Here is a 17,442-nt window from a genome sequence, read left to right as displayed (position 1 = left end):
GTTTTTCAGCTCCATTAATTCACTTATATTCCTCTCTAAATTGTGTATTCTTGTTAACATTAAAAGAAATTGTTCTAACCCAATGCAAAGAAACTAAGAACTTTGAAAAAAGTAATTTGTTTTGGTAGTCCTAGGAAACTAATTCAGATGGTATAGATATACCAATTTTGTTTATCCATTCATCAGTTGATGAACATTTGGGTTGTTTCTACTTTTGGCTAATATAAATAATGCTACTATGGACATTCATGTACAACTAATTCACGTACATTTATTACATATTTGGAATTAATTTTGTAAAAGGTATGAGGCTTAGGCTGAAGTTCATTTTCTACCTAAAGATATTCATCTACTTCACAACTATCTTCCTCCATTGAATAGATGTTGCACCTTTATCAAAAATTAGTTTGTCATATATATGTACTTATGTGGTGTTATGTCTAGGTTTTCTCTTCTGTTCTATTGGTCTATACCACAAAATCCAGAAATCAAGACTACACAGAAGTCTTGAAATCAAGGAGAGCAATTCTTATTTATTCTTCTTTTTCTGAATTGAACCATTCTACTTCCTTTGCCTTTCCACATACAATTTGGCATAATCTTATCTGTATTTACAAAACAATTTGCTTGGTAAATCCTAAGGTTTTTAAAAACCAATTGTACTTGGATAACTCCCACATTTATATCTCCAAGACCAGGCTCCCTCAAGGTCCACACATGAATATCCAATTAACCACTTAACAGCTATACTTGGTTGTTTGGTTTTTGAATATGTTAATTTTGGGATGTTTATTAAATCTTCTTGTTTATCCACTGGTCTTCCCCCACCTCAATAAATGGAACAACTCCTTAGCCTGCTGCTCAAACCAAAAACCTTCTCTACAATAGACCTAGAGTGTCTTTAAATACACGCACACATCAGACCATGCCTTTCATTAGCTTAAAACATTTCACTGCTCAATTGCTTTGAGTAAAATCCAGATTCCCACTTAACACCCACAGGGACCTCTTATCACACATGCCTATTCTTATGAAGCTCTAGCCTCAGGCCTTCTTTCTGGTCCAAGCAGGACAAGAACTAAGGTAAGTTAAGTGAGGTGACCTAGGAGCAAAATTTGAGCCACTCACTGAATTTGCAGGACCCTGAGAGTACCTCCTTATACTTTACTCCTTAGGGGCCTCACTTGCCCATTCTGGTCCTGAGTCCTGGCTTGTTTCTTGCTTTACGGCCCTGATACTATTCATCTCCACTGCCAAGAAAGTTCTATTCTCTCATTCTTTATGGCTTGTCATTTAGAACTCTGTGCAGGTCTGACTACCCTATCTAAAATCCAACTCTTACATTGAGACAGACCTTACTCCAACCCTATTACTTCATTTAGTCCCCATAACAATTACATTTAATGGGTACTATCATCACCTCCATTCTACAGACAAGTTAGCTGGTACCCAGATGGATGCTAAATAAATTGCCTAAGGGCACACAGCTACTTCTTGTAAGTGATTCTCCCAGGAAACACCACAGTGGTTTGATTCCAGAAACTGAGCACACTTGTTTCTTTCAAGGCACTTACAATCTGCAATAGTATTGTTTATTTGTTTCTGTGCATATTATCTATCTCTCCTTATTAAAGTATGAGTGCATGAGGCTCCATGGTTTGAGGTGGTCTCCCCAAACCCAGTTGCACTTGGGTGTACTAAGTAATCCCTAACATTTATTGAATGAACCCATTTAGAAAGACAGGTGTGGCCCCCAAATAGCTAAACTACATAAAAGTACTTACCTCTGAGCTTCTGAAGTAAATAATTTCAAAATCTTTTATCAAAGAATCTGCAAGAAAAAAAAAACTTATTGCAAAAGTTTTCAAATAAGGGTGCATAGCTATTATCTTGAGGTATATATAATGTGCCATTTCTTGGTGGATCTACTTTTCTGTGGTAGCAAAGAAAATCACTGTGTTACCAACATCTAGAAGTTCTACCATCTAGAACCTTTCTACCATTCAGAAAGGTGAGTTTGAGCTTGGACCACTTCCATCTGGAGTTGTTTGTATTATTTGCTCTCTGGACGTATAAATCATCTTTCTGGCTCTTCGGATCCACTGTACCCAGAAACTTCCTCCTTTCATATTTTCCTCTAGGGCATCTACACTTCATAGAGGGGAAGTGTTTTGATGGCCTGAAGCTTCTAAATATAAGGTGGGATCTGAGATCACATGAAATGTAAATGGAGAATTCTTTAGGGAAATTTCTCCTGGCTCCTTCGTTGGCTCCTATTTGTGTGAGGGCTCCTTGAACGTCTGAGTGGTGCTCCTGAGAGAGGTGTTAAGACGAAGAGTCCGTCTCCCAAGGGATACAGATTTAACAAAAGTTTGGCAGGGAGCAGACGAAAAGGATTGCAGGGAAAGTCTAGTTTTACTTGCCATTAAATCCCAGTGTTCTCCTGTCACAAGTAAGACATTCCTTGCAGAGCAAGACTTTCATCAAGCAAATACTTTAAAGAGGTCGAAAGGTAAATCCCTAAGAAGAATTGGAAGTACCAGCCAGGAGCCTGGCACACGAACTTCGTCAGCAGCGTTAGACTCGCCAAGTTTTCACCTCCAGAAGCCTCAAGGTTGAGGAGAGAGCAAAGAGGTAACCGGCAGCGCGCAGCTATGCGCCTGCGCGGGAGGGTTCCAGACCACAGCGCTTGCGCGTAGCTCCTTCCCGCGCATCCCTATGCACTTCCCCGGGTGCGCAGGCGCCGGGAGAGCTGGCTGGCGAGCGTTTTCCATAGGGAGCTACCTGGGCGAGCATGGCGGCGAGCGCGCTACGCGGCCTGGCAGTGGCCGGTGGAGGCGAGAGTAGCGAGAGTGAAGATGATGGATGGGAGATTGGATATCTCGACAGGACGTCTCAGGTAGCGGGAGAGGACTTGTCTTGACCACACCTGATTTCGGCCTTCCCAGCCCTCGAAGGCGAGGTCCAGCCTGGTGAACCCTCTTTACCTGCTCAAATGTATTTCCCTTTTTTCCCATTGGAAATATGGGTGTTTGGACTTAAGCAAATGCGCACAAATTTCCTATTGTTCCCCAGCTGTGGTTTCCACCAAATAGGCTTTTTAAGGTCATAGTAGCTCTTCACTTGGGTTTGGATCCATCATTACCTATTCCCTTGAAAGATAATTTTCGACACGAATTCTTTTCCAACTTTGTATCTTCATCAAAATAAAACCAAGAAAAAACTTATGTATTTAACCAAACATTGTTCCCTAATGTGGTGAAAACAAAAATATATGTAACAAGAATTTTTTTAACTGTTTTCTAGAAATTGAAAGGGCAAATGTTACCCATTGAAGAAAAGAAAGAAAAATTTAAGAAAGCATTGACCACCGGAGATGTTTCATTGGTCCAGGAGCTCCTAGATTCTGGTGAGAGATAAAGGACAGTTTCACCTCAACACAACTGTCCTAAGTTCACAAGGATTCCTTATTTTTAAAAGGTTTATGTTGCTTTTCTAATGGAAACACAACAAATATTAATATATCAGTTGTCCTATATAATCTTCGTTGACTCTGAATTCTCTCTGCCTTATTTTCTTCCTCTATCCTTATATTTGGAATGCCACTCTGATTATCTTCCATCAGCTCTTCCATCTCCTTCAAGAGGGCTACTCCAATCCTGGCCCACTCTGATCATTCTTTTCTCTTCATTTACTCCGCTATAATGCTGTATATTTCTTAAGAATTGTTTCTAGTCATGTACATTTTAGTTCTTTCTCGCTACAGTTTTTTGTTTTGTACTAGTAGGATGAGGCTTGAGCTAAAAATCAGAATAAATATGTGGATAATTTCTTCCATCTTATTGTCTACTCTGGTTTCTTGGAAGAGTTATTTAAACTTTCAGAGCATTGGTTTCTTTTTGGGAGTGGGTGTGGGATGGAGTGTCACTTTATCATCCTGCTGGAGTGCAATGGTGCCATCTTGGCTCACTGCAGCCTCCACCTGGGGGCAGGAATTCAAGCGATTCTCCCACCACAGCCTCCCAAGTAGCTGGGGCTAAAGGTACATGTTACCAAGCCCAGCTAACGTTGGTAGTTGTAGTAGAGATGGGGGTTTCACCATGTTGGCCAGGCTGGTCTTGAACTGCTGACGTTAAGTGATCACCCACGTTGGCCTCCCAAAGTGCTGAGGTTACAAGCGTGAGCCACTGTGCCCAGCAAGAGAGCATCAGTTTCTTTATGTAAAGCATCATAATTCTGTCCTGAGCCTCATGATGTTTTTTTATGAATTAAATGAAAAAAAATTAAATTACCTTCACATAGAAATGTAAATTATTGATTATAATAATTGAAATTACTCAAAGGAGTAACAGACGTTTACTTTGGTGCAAAAGTAATTATGGTTTTTGCCATTGTAGATACAAAACATTGACACACAGTGTAGTTAGATGCGATTATATATAGCATAATGTTTTTCTTCTATGCTAGAATCAATGCATAGTTTAGTGAAAAGTAAATAATTTTGGAAACAAGACAGATCTGGGTTTGATTGCTAACCATGCCACTTGATGGCTTTGTAACCTTGACTAATTTACCAAATCTCCCTAAGCTTAATTTTCTACCCATTTTAAAGTGCGGATTATTGTATCAAAAGGTTGTTGGCAAGGGGGAGAATTAAAATACACTTTTAAAGGACTTCGAACACATAGGAATTATGTAAACATTAGCTGTTATTCTTTTAAGAAATGAGAAGGATCTGTATGGCTTTTTGGACAATGGAACTTGAGTTTGTAATTAAAGAATGAAATTGAATAAACTCTGAATAAGTGGAAAGAGGCCTGAATACCTAATACTAATATACGTATAGTGTACATAGCATGGAGTGGAATAGGCAGAGATTTGTTTTAGAAAACAAAATTTGCCTTGGGAGTAGTGGGACTAGGTACAGTGAAGGCGATAGAGGCTTTTGAAGGATTAAGACTTGATATAATTGATGGGCAAGTGTGAGTTTTTCAGTCTCTTGATCACAGCCTGCTGCTAAATAGGTATTTAGTCAACAATTCGAAATTTGTTTTTAATTACAAAAATTTTTAAAGTAGCCATAAAAAAGATATAAGTAGAATTAGAAAGATTTATTTACCGTTGTCCCCATTCTCATTCCCCTTACTGCTGATGCCTCACTTTCACAGGTTAACTCCTGTTTTAGGGTATTTCCTTCCAGATGTCATTACATACTCTTTTTAAAAATATTTTTAATTTTTTGCCTTTCAAAGTCATTGTTGTTCTTTGAAACATGTTTCTGCACCAATTGAAAACTCTAAAAATAAAAGCACATTTTAAGTCAGCCACTTTTAACCTTTTGAAGATCTCCAGTTTTTGTTATTCTGTGTACTACCATTTTAAGTTTTCTTTAAAGTATGACATATTTTAGACGTTCAGAAAGGTAAGGTATCCCCTCTGGAGACTGCAACTTTTCTATAGCTGATACTTATCATTGAGTATCTTTTTACTTTTACTGTATATGTCTCCATCCCTAAACAATATAGTATTATTTTGAATGTTTTTGAGCTCTATAAATATACTGTGTCCATCCTTTTAAACTTAACCTTTTTTTTTTTTTTTTTTTTTTTTTCTGGAACATAATATGTGTTTAGTAATTTATGTTAAATATTAGAGGTTAAATATTGTTAGAATTTTAGTAAGGATTTTTATACTAAAATGCCACATTTCCTTCTCTTTTTCTTCACATCTTTTTCTATCTTTGCTATCACAGTTTGAGCAGTATTCTCAATAAAATAAGAAAAGAATGATTTTTTTTCTCTGATCTCATTGATATGCTTTCAATGGAAGCAGTTTAAAGAGGAAAATTTGTGAGAGAAGACAAGTTGGGTTAGCAGTATATGTATATACTAAGATGGTTTAATGCTTTCTCCCAGTGATTATTATGTCCCTTACATCAATTAGACGATTAGCAATTAGACATATGTAGTCTTTTAGTGACCCAGTGTTTATACAGCCAAAAAAGTGACACCCCCCCCCACTACCAAGTTTGCATTTCTTCTGTGATGTGACCTTAATCTGTACAAGTGGGACATTTTATAGCCAGAGACTATAGAACCTATAAATTACAAGGTATTAAAGGCAGGCCTGTGTTCAGTGGTGTTTCACATACAAGTTTTCCTGTTTGAAACAGAAAAATTTTGTTTCCTTTCTTGGGATTACCAGATATATCTTAAATTTAAGAGAAAGATTGCTACTTAAGTCTTGATCCCTTGGCCAGGAGCAGTGGCTCACAACTGTAATCCTAGCATTTTGGGAGGCTAGGGTGGGAGGATTGCTTGAGGCCAAGGGTTTGAGAACAGTTTTGGCAGCATAGTGAGACTCTACCACTAAAAAAAAAAAAAAAATTAGCCCAGCACAGTGACATGTGCCTATAGTTGGAGCTAGTTGGGAGGTTGAGTAGTCTATAAGCCATAATCACACCTGTGCTCCAGCCTGGGTGACAGAGAATGAGATCCCATCTCTAAAAAAACAAAAAGCAAAAAACTTATTTTCAATATCTGATAATCTCCCTTTATTTTAGCTCACTGCTTGTCGTTTGTTTGTCCAAGATAGAACTTGATGGTCATTTAAAATTTTTCTTTTCCATCACGCTTCCTCCTCAAAGTAATTTTAAATTCTGACCCTGCCTTTGAAATGTGCTTTTGTTTTCTTTCCTTTCTCTCTCCACTGCCCTTGCTCTGATTTTTGTATAAACTCCCTGCCTAAAAACTAGTGTTTTTTGCCTCCTGTCCCATTCTCAACAGTGGTATCTATGTTGTCTTTATAATACATATGTAATGATATCAAGTCCTGGATCACAAAATAAAGTCTACATTTCTTAACAGAGCTTTCATAATATAACCCTAATCTATCTTTTTAGCTTCATGTTTGGTTAGTCACCCATGGGTAAGTTCAGTGTTAGGAATAAAGTTAAAGGTATTTGAGGGATATACGTGGTATTTTCAACCATAGAGATAATTGATATTGCCTAGGGATAATATTCTAATTTGAAAGACATTTTACCTCTGTGAAACCCTTTTTAGCTCCCCTAGAGAAAAAAAGGTAGCATGTAAAAACTTGTTATAATATACATATTCAATTACATATTATATGATAAAACATCAGTCAAATCCGTCTCTTGGAATATAGTGCCTGTAGTGAAACTGAAGTTAGCAAATTGTATTAAAGTCTTGATATAACTATTTTCTATTTTTTGGAAGCCATTTTTACCAAAAAATTCCCATGGTAGAATAAAGTACATGATGTATATGTCACTTTACACGGTACTTTAAGCATATAAGGTGATTGATTTTTTTCTTTGGTGGTAGTGGGCTTTTAAAAGCTTGTTTTTATATTGACAGGCATTATTAGTGTAGACGCTACCTTTCGGTATGGATGGACTCCCCTTATGTATGCTGCTAGCGTTGCCAATGCAGAACTGGTTCGGGTCCTTTTGGACAGAGGTGCTAATGCAAGCTTTGAGAAGGGTAAGATGTTTGAGGTAACTTAAATGATTATGCTTACTGTGATTCTTTGATTTCCAACTAGCTATTATATAAAGTGGGAAAAAATTAAAGTGGTTTGAAGTAACCTTTCTATTCATTATATTATGTAAATAATACACAAAATCAAATTAGAAACCATACATATTCTGAAAAACTCTCTTTCCAAAAAGATAAATTCCAGTTATAGTATCTTTATAACTGGTTGTTATTATATACATTTAACTTTAAGGTTCTGGTTGTTTTTAAAGGAAAAATTCTTTGAAATAAACATTAAAAAGCTTGTAATTTAGTGACAAATTACTTGGAAATCAGTCTGTGTAATTTTAAACTATGAATTATATTGCTTAAAGTTGTTTCAAAGATGCTTAATGAAATCCATCTTTGTCCTTGTTACTAAGCAATTTCCATTAAGTAGTGCTTTGAGTGTAAGAAGAACAAGAATATATGAGCAAATCCAGTTTAATTATTACATTGAATTCCCAATTACTTATTTTTAACATACTTTCAATGTACAGTTAAATTTGCTTCATAATTTCAGGTATAGGTTTCATTTTATAATTGATTTTTAATTTAATTTTATACCTACAATTTTATTCTTTTTTGTCATTTATATATTTTACATCAATTTCTGCCTTAGCCACAGTTTTATGTTTAATCTTCTCTGTTAATTTTTTCTTTTTATTATATCATTTAAAAATATCACTTGGCCAGGTATGGTGGCTCATGCTTATAATCCTGGCACTAATACTTTGGGAGTCTAAAGCAGGAGGATCACTTGAGCCCAGGAGCTCAAGATCAGCCTGGACAACATAGTGAGACTTTGTCTGTACTAAAAATAAAAAATATTAGCCGGGGGCAGTGGCATACACTTATAGTCTCAGGAGGCTGAGGCAGGAGGACTGCTTGAACTCAGGAGTTCGAGGTTACAGTAAGTTATGATTATGCCAACACACTTCAGCCTGGACAACAGAGAATTACTCAGTGAAAGCTATGCTTAGGAATCAGGTTTTCAAAAGTATATAAAATATTCTGCTCAAAAATTAATAATTATTCGTTTTCTATTTCTCTCTTCTTGTAATCAGAGGGATACTTGGAGTCATAAAATATTATTTTTCACAGAATGTACACATAAGTTATTTTATGTGTCCCGCTATAGCTCTATCACATACAAAGGGCACATATTAGGTTCCTATCTGTAAATTAGATCTAATGAGATCTTAAGACATCACTGGAGTGACAGTTTCTCAGAGGCAAGACTGGGACTAGAATATGCTCTGTCGGTATTGAGCCACTAATGTGAATCATAGCTGTGGTGACCTATTTGAAGTCTTAATTCAAAACAGGTGTTTTTTGTTTTTAATTTACTCTGATCTTTGCTGACATTATGAGAGCCAAGGCAAGAAGAGTTTTAGGAAACAGTGGGTTCAGAAAGATCCAATACAAAAGGACAAGAGAAACCAAACCAATGTATGTGGCAGTTACAGCAATTTCAATAGGGTAGTTTACAAGCCAGGTTGCAAGAGTTTTCAAATGGGTAAGACGTGAAATCAGAGAAAATGGATCACTGTTTCCCAGACAGGAGTTTAGCAAGACAAATTTTAATGAAACACTCTTCAAATCCAGATTATGTGGCTATGTTCATGTGCTTAACTACTTTCTGTTCCCTTGAAGAAATGGGAATAAGAGGGGAAGGAAATTAAGTGAATTATAGATAAACGTTGGAGACTAAAGGGATTCATGTCTAATCTCATCTTTCCATGAAGGAAGACAAAGTTATCTGCCAAGAGTGAGAGATTTGGGAAGACGTTACAGAGTTTTAGAGTGCAATAATAGATTGTTTTGAGTGGTAAATACATCAAATAGATGCAATTCTTGATGTATAGGGGTTTTTCTTCCATTTTCTATTCACTATAGATAAGCAAACTATCTTGATAACTGCATGTTCTGCTCATGGCTCAGAGGAACAGATCTTGAAATGTGTAGAGCTACTACTTTCAAGAAATGCTGATCCAAATGTTGCTTGTAGGTAAGAGCCTTTATATCTGTTCAAAATTCAAGTTGAATAAGAATTTTTCTTTGGTATCAGCCTGTTAAAAATCATGAACAATGTTTACTTGGTCAACTAGTTGATGAATGAAAATAGTTCATAAGTTCATGGTTCTGATTCTGTAAGATTATTAAAGGAAGAGGATATCATGAAGGTAGTCTTTCAGAGAATGCCATAAGAATTTAGAATGAGAAGAAAGAAGGACAATAAACTATAGTATCATTTCTTGTGATTTATACTACTTAAATGAATACAGTTGACCTATGAGAGTTAAGTCTCTTAATGTTGTCTCTGTATAACATTTAACAACTAAATAATTTTATAAAAATACTAAGAAAATACGTTGATTTTCTGTTTTCCTATTTGTTTCCATTTTAAGACTTCACCGATTAACTAGGTAATAACATGTATGTAATAGTGCCTAGATACATAGAAGACAAGCAGTAAATGTATCTTGCATATTTTGAAATGTCAGTAATAATAAAAATTAGATTGCTTAACATTTCTATCACATTGGCTTCCTTTCTGACTCTATCTTCTATTTCATCTTCCTATTAAATCTCTCTTTATGTTTCACTTAATCTTTATAATGAATGGAGTAGGAAGTAGCTCATCTAACAAAAATGTCTAGCACAAGTAGAATTATTATTTATAATTTATTAGATAATAATGATCTAGTACCTGATATATAGATATAATTATGTTTGACGTGAGAAGTTTTTTTCTAAATTAGTTTAGTTTCTATGATACCTGGACAGCAGCCTTGGAAGGTACTTTACAGCTTTAGATAATTCCTAAATCTTTGTTGAAATTAAAAAAAATATTTTGATCTAGTTGTAGTGGTTCTCAAGGAAGGTCTATTTGGCCTTTCAGGGGACATTTGGCAACACCTAGAGACATTTTTGATTGTTATACCTGAGAGATACTACTGGTACCTAGTGGATAGAAACCAGAGATGCTGCCGAACATCCCAAAATGCACAGGACAACCCCTCAAAACAAAGAATTACAAATCCTAAAATGTCAGTAGTACCACGATTGAGAATCCCTGATCTAGTGTGAGAAGGGCCAAGATTTATTGAGTGGATAATTCATGTTTAAACAAAGATAAAAAAGAACTGGCAGAAAAAACTACATATAAACCTTTAATTTTTTTTTTTTTTTTTTTTTAAGACAGGGTCTCGCCTGTTACCCAGGCTGGAGTGCAGTGACACCATCGTGGCTCACTGTAACCTCTGCCTCACAGGTGATTCTTCCCCCTCAGCCTCCAGAGTAGCTGGGACTACAGGCACACACTACCACACTGGCTAATTTTTAATATTTTTTGTAGAGATGGGGTTTCACCATGTTGCCCAGGCTGGTCTCAAGCTCCTGGGCTCAAACAATCTGCCTGCCTTGGCCTTCCAAAGTGCTAGGATTAGAAGTGTTAGCCACCATGACTGGCCTACCTGCAAACTCTTTTTTTTTTTTTTTTTGAGATGGAGTCTCACTCTGTTGCCCAGGCTGGAGTACAGTGGTGTGATCTCAACTCATTGCAACCTTTGCCTCCCAGGTTCAAGCGATTCTCCTGCCTTAGCCTCCTGAGTAACTGGGATTACAGGCACGTGGCACCACACTCAGCTAATTGCTGTATTTTTAGTAGAGACAGGGTTTCATCATGTTGGTCAGGCCGGTCTTGAACTCCTAACCTTGTGATCCACCCATCTCAGCCTCCCAAAGTGCTGGGATTATAGGCGTGAGCCACCTTGCCCGGCCTCAAACTTTTAACAGAAACTTTTATCCTGTCATATATAGTATAATCCTTAATAAAATGTAACTTTTGGATCTGGTTATACCTTGGACATGTGCTTTAGGATTCCTCACTGAAGTAAACTTCCATGAGTGTTGTAATTTTTATATATACCTTTAGAAATGGTGTAAGATAAAACTTTTGCTTGGTGCTCTTCACATTTTTTTTTCTGACTGCCTCTGAGATTTTATAGGTAGTGAAGTCTTTACCCTCCTAATCACTTAAAGTCCTGTAAACACACTGAAGGAGAAGTCAGTCAAGCCAATGTCCCAGGTTCTAGACTATTCTGTCTCCTCAAGAACTAAAAGATATCCATTAGGTACATAAGATGTATTGGGAAAAACAGATTCCATTTGAGTTAAAATGATACAAGATTAGCATCTTATGCTAAAAACGATAAGGCAACCACACTATAAGGCAATTTCAAAACTGAAAATCCTAGATAAGCAGGTGAATTAGAAGGAGCACAAGATTTAGATTGGTATGTGATCAACTCTCTAAAATAATTAGAGAATTTATAGAATGGTTGAAGAAAATAAAGCAATCTGCATTTAATTAAAGATGTGAGAAATAACCTGAAAAACTATTCACCTGCTTCTTTTTTAATGGTCAAAGCATAAAGCAATAACACTGAATTGTGTTTTCTTGATAGAGCTGAAAAGAGGATCAGTTATGGCAAATAGTGCTTTTGAGGCTGCAAATTTTATAAGAAGGATAGCATTAGTGGACATACAGGGATAGCATGCTATCAATGTAAAAGAGAAAACATATCAGGACACAAGGGGAGTGCAATGAAATTTGGAGAGAATTTTGTAGCTAACTCATTAGCAGTGACAACACTCAAAACCTATTAGAAGACTGGGAGTTTTGGATTCTTGTAAAGAGTGCCAGAAGGTACCAGCAATATATCTGGGAACCACTCGTCAGATGTCAAGGGGAAAAACGTATCTTTGGATGAATTTACTTTGAAGCTGTTGACATAGCCCCTTCTGTTGAGAAATGCCTTTGCTGAGAAAACTTACCTCTCAAGAAAAAAACCACAATTTGAGTCAGCTACAAAACATAAATGGCTAGATTTTGCGAAAGCTAGGTAGATAGTCACATACTTGATAGTTGCAAATAAAGTTGACTTCTAACATTTTTTTTTAACTAATATGGATCAGTAGTCTTATGAAGTGAAAGTAATAGCAAAGTCTTAGAGATCAACCTTTAAGCTTGAGATTGAAGTTTCAGTTTCCATATGTACAGCAGTGTAGAAACTCTTCTCCATTTTATGGAATACCTCAAAAGACAGGATTTTCATTTGTAGATAAAATAGGGAAAAAATTAGTTACTGACTTGTATTAGGAGCAGAAAGATAATTTCAAGGGGTTTATAGATCTTAAAGTGAGTCACTTGAATTATTTGGTTGTGTTTGCACTAAAAATGGGTAGATAGAAGAATAAAAATTAAGAAGCTGTTGAATTTCCTCTACTTAACTAATTAGAAGTCTTGCTCAATGGTACTGAGAAAATTCTGTAATAGTTTAAATTTTTTAACTTGTGTATAATTTATATACACATAATTAAAATATTCAGATTTTCAGTGTACAGTTGGAACAGTTTTGATAAGTGCATTCATTTGTGTAACTCACATCCCAAGATAGGATATTTCTATCACTCCAGAAAGTTCCACTGTGTCCCTGGACAGTCAGGTTCCCTCCCCACCAGAAGCAACCATGTGATCCAGATCTCATTTCTACCACTGTAAATTTTTTCTGTTCTAGAATTATACAGTATTTTTCTGATTTATTTAACTGGGTATAATAAACTTTAAGACTCATCCATCCTCTGTGTGTTAGTAGTTTGCTACTTTCTCTATGGCCTGAGAAAAACAGGTGTCCCAGTAAGGCAGAAAATCGATTGGCTTAGAAATTAAAGAAAAGACAAAAAAAGTCATAATAAGACTTGAGTAAGCAGAATCTTTAAGTATTTAGGCTGTATGCTAAGGCAGCATGAGTGCTGACAATATAGTACGTTTTTCTAAGTCCCTAAACAGAGACAAGCGTCTTGCATCAATGCTTCAAGTAGCAAGCACTGACTATCCACTCCTTTATTTTATTTTATTTTATTTATTTTTTTGAGAAGGGGGCCCACTCTGTCACTCAGGCTGGAGTGCAGTGGCAAATCTCAGCTCACTGCAACCTCCACCTCCCAGGTTCAAGTGATTCTTGCCTCAGCCTCCCAAGTAGCTGGGCCTACAGGTGCGTCACCACTCCTGGCTAATTTTGGTATTTTTAGTATATATGGGGTTTCACCGTGTTGGCCAGGCTGATCTTGAACTTCTAACCTTAAGTGATGTGCCTGCCTTGGCCTCCCAAAGTGTTGGGATTACAGGTGTGAGTCACTGCACCTGGCCCACTCCTTTCTTTTACCTACGGAATTGCTTATTGGGAATCATGTTTGGTGTATATTGTGGTTGTTTCCATTTGTTTTGCTTTAGCAATCCATTTGTGTATGTGTATTGAACATTAATATCACTAAGTACCTTTACTTTTTTGTTTTCTTTCTTTTTTTCAGTTTTTATTCTTTCATTTTTTTCAGTTTTCTTTCAAAGTTCTCCTTTATGTGCAGGGGATACATTCTGAGACCCCCTAGTGTAAGCCTGGAAACATGGATAGTACCAAATCTATAAATACCTTTCTTTTTTCCCCATGCATACGTGTATGTGATAATTTATAAATTAGGCATAGTAAGAGATTAACAATAACTAATAATAAAATAGGACAATTAAAACAATATACTGTAATAAAAGTTATGTGAATGTGGTTTCTCTCAAAATATCTTACTGTACTTTACTCACCTTTCTTGGTGGTCTGTCAATCTGATAATGGGGTGCGTAGTATATATAGCGTGGATATGCCGGACGAAAAACAATTCATGTTCCAAGTGGAGCAGTTCAAAATCTCATCACGCTATTCAGGACAGGGTGCAATTCAAAACTTAGGAATCTTTTATTTAATATTTTTGGACCATAGGTAACTGTGGAAAGCAAAACGACAGATTAAGTGGTTTTTTTTTTTTTTTTTTTTTTTGAGTCAGAGTCTCACTCTGTTGCCCAGGTTGGAGTGCAGTGGCACAACTTTGGCTCACTGCACCCTCCGCCTCCTGGGTTCAAGCGATTGTCCTGCCTCATTCTGCCGAGTAGCTGAGATTACAAACGCCTGTCATCCTGCCCAGTTAATTTTTGTATTTTAAGTAGAGACGGGGTTTCACCATGTTGGCTAGGCTGGTCTTGAACTCCTGACCTCAAGTGATTTACCCACCTCAGCCTCCCAAAGTGCTGGAATTATAGGCGGGAGCCACCATGACTGGCCTACTGTACCTCTTCAGCCATTCTAGCTCTTTGCTATGTAGTCCTTTTTATTTCCAGTCTGGTTTTATTTATTTTCTTTGTTGGCTGCTTAGAGCGCTTACATGGATTGTTGTTTCCTTTATTGGCTCATGGAGCTCAGTATGTTTGTTGGTGTATGATAAATGGTGGAAATCTTTTAGGTGGTAGGAATTAGAGTGTTTCTACCTTTGTTGTTCTTTGGCAGTCTTTCTGCTCTCTGGCTTCTTTGTGTTCTTTTAGCTACTCGAGGGAAGGTAGGGAAAATTGGCCCACTCATTTCCCAAATTCCTGGTATCAAAGAACTTTAATATTTTTAATGAGGTTTTCCATTGTTTTACAGATCTATGAATTCTAGCCTTTTCCGAGAGTCCACAGTTTGTTTCCTTCTTGTCTCCCTTTATTCCTCCCTCTCTCCCCTTTCTATCCTTTCTTTTCTGATTTCTGAAAATGTTCGTCGGTCACCTGTTCAGTCCATGCCATGGACGAGAAAGCTCTCCGTCAGTTCTCCCTCAGAAAAGCCTAAGAAAAGTATCCAACATTTTGGGAGTTGGCTTTTTAAAAAAATAATAATTAAATTTTTATCATTTGATGGTGAATATTTCCAAACTTATTAACTAAGTAGACACATTAAGGGTGTAATTCTCATTTGCTTTGAAGTTTATGTTGCTCCCAAATTTTGTTTTAAGTAAACATTTAAATCTACTAATATCATTTGGATTCCTGGGTGTCAATGTTTTTTGCAAAAAAAATTGTAGCTACTTCCAACATTCTTCTGTTTAATCTTGAAAATGGCTTCTTGAAAAGGAAAAAAAACATCACTTTAATGTGGTATCATTAAGGTAACTGCATCATGATATAACAAATGTCTTCTATATTTTGGGTTGGCACCTCAGTTCCAGGAAATCTCTCATCTACCGTTTCTTCAAATATTATATCCCCCTGTTCTTTACTCTCCTTCTGAGCCTCTGATTGTATATCCATTAGATCTTCTCACTGTATCCTCAATATCTTTCTTTCATTTTCCATTTTCAGTCTCTTGCCATATTCCAGATTATAGCTTCTGATCTACCCTCTAGGTCACTAAATCTCACTTCACCTTCTAATCTGTTGTTAAAATAATAGATTCAGTTTATAATTTCAGTTACCTTTTTATTTTTAAATTTTCTATTTATTGTTTTTAAAGATAGGGTCTTCCTGTGTCACCCAGGCTAGGGTGTAGTGGTGTGATCATAGCTCACTGCAACCTTGAACTCCTAGACACAAACAGTCTCCCACCTCAGGCCCAACAATAGCTAGGACTGTAGGCACGTGCCATCATTTCTGGCTAACTTTTAAAAAATATTTATAGAGATGAGGATCTTGCTACGTTGTCCAGAGTGGTCCCAAACTCCTGGCCTCCAGCAGTCCTCCTATCTTGGCCTCCCAAAGCACTGGAATCATAAGTGTGAACCACTGCACCTGACCACAGTTATTTTTTTAATTTCTAAAACATTTGATTCTTTTTAAAATTGCAGTTTCACTTTTTATTCCCTGAAAATATTTTCAAACCCTAAATTAAAATGTCTTTAATATGGGAAACACGTCATCTAGATGGAACAGTTCCAATGTCTTAAATCTTTATGGGTTTGTTTCTGCTAGCAGTTCTTGGGTTCTCATTCATAACTAGGTGCTAGTCATTAGATTTGAAAACTTACTTGTATGAATAATATGAGACCTAGGATGATTTATCAGAGAGGATTTTGTATATTTCTAAAAGATATCTCAGGAACTATTGGTCCAGAACTCCCGTAATCTTAAATTCAAAAATTTTGTACCCTGGACCATTTTGGGGTTGTAAACATGAAGAGCTGGTTTATGCTTACCCTGAGGGTGTAGCCCCTTGAATCCCCGTTTAAAGTGTTTAAAGTATGATTTATCAAACTCTCTACCTTGTATAGGCCCAGGGCTTAGGATGCTATTCCTCTTGATATTCAAAGCCACCAGAGCCACAGCTCACTTTCCCATTGGGTTCTTTTGAACTAGAAAATGCCCTCATGGCAAAAGCAACTGTGAATGCTAAGTTTACTTCTCTGGCTTTTTGCCGTTCAGATTTTGGTTCACTGGTTTCTTGATAATTTAGTTATTCAGTTTTTAAGAAATTTTAAAGAACTTCTAGAATCCCTCACAATTTTGATCCAAAATATCTAACTTGCAATTACTAGAGATAGAAATAGCATCTTCTAAATTTTTAAATGGTTTATTTATAACTATTTTTGTGTCAGCTCTGTAATTCTTTAATTCCCAGGCAAATTTTTTTTTAATCTTATTTAAAATAGCTTTGGCAATAGCCTTGATTTAATTCGTGGACACCTTTCCATATTATATGTAGATTGACTTTGTTCTTTTATTATTTAAAAAAATTTTTTTCATTTTTCATTTTCCATCTGTGGGACTTATGGTAAAAACTGACAACTTGAAAGCCATTGTTACAATTAAGCCTCTAGGATACAAATTACATCTTATGCTTCTCTTGGATCTTGATACTGACAACATTTAACACAGTGTACTGTATCCGGCAAATATGGAAATTTAATGCTGGTTTATTTATTTTGGCTTTAAATTTTGTTTGGGGGCTTTATAATTTTTAAATGAAACATTTATTGAACATTTGCTGTGTAATAGGCATTGTGTTAATTGCTTGTCTGTGTTAATACATTGTCTAAATAATCT

The 17,442-nt window shown here is 36.3% G+C and overlaps 1 protein-coding gene across 3 annotated transcripts in view; it reads left to right on the top strand.

Moving 5' to 3' along the window:
- The first annotated feature begins 2,763 nt into the window (after positions 1-2,763).
- Positions 2,764-17,442, top strand: part of ASZ1 (ankyrin repeat, SAM and basic leucine zipper domain containing 1) — a 58,290-nt gene continuing 43,611 nt past the window's right edge. For all 3 annotated transcript variants that reach the window (XM_037740814.1, XM_037740813.1, XM_017535076.2), the window contains exons 1-4: positions 2,764-2,899; positions 3,307-3,409; positions 7,383-7,508; positions 9,441-9,552. Coding sequence is in view for 2 of the 3 variants with exons in the window: in XM_037740813.1 (XP_037596741.1) it covers positions 2,795-2,899; positions 3,307-3,409; positions 7,383-7,508; positions 9,441-9,552 (446 nt within the window). In the remaining variant the exon portion in view is untranslated. The remainder of the gene's footprint in view (positions 2,900-3,306; positions 3,410-7,382; positions 7,509-9,440; positions 9,553-17,442) is intronic.

Source organism: Cebus imitator, unplaced genomic scaffold (genome assembly GCF_001604975.1).
Source record: "Cebus imitator isolate Cc_AM_T3 unplaced genomic scaffold, Cebus_imitator-1.0 Scaffold90, whole genome shotgun sequence".
NCBI classification, from domain to species: Eukaryota; Metazoa; Chordata; class Mammalia; order Primates; family Cebidae; genus Cebus; species Cebus imitator.
This window is presented reverse-complemented; position numbering and strand designations above follow the sequence as displayed.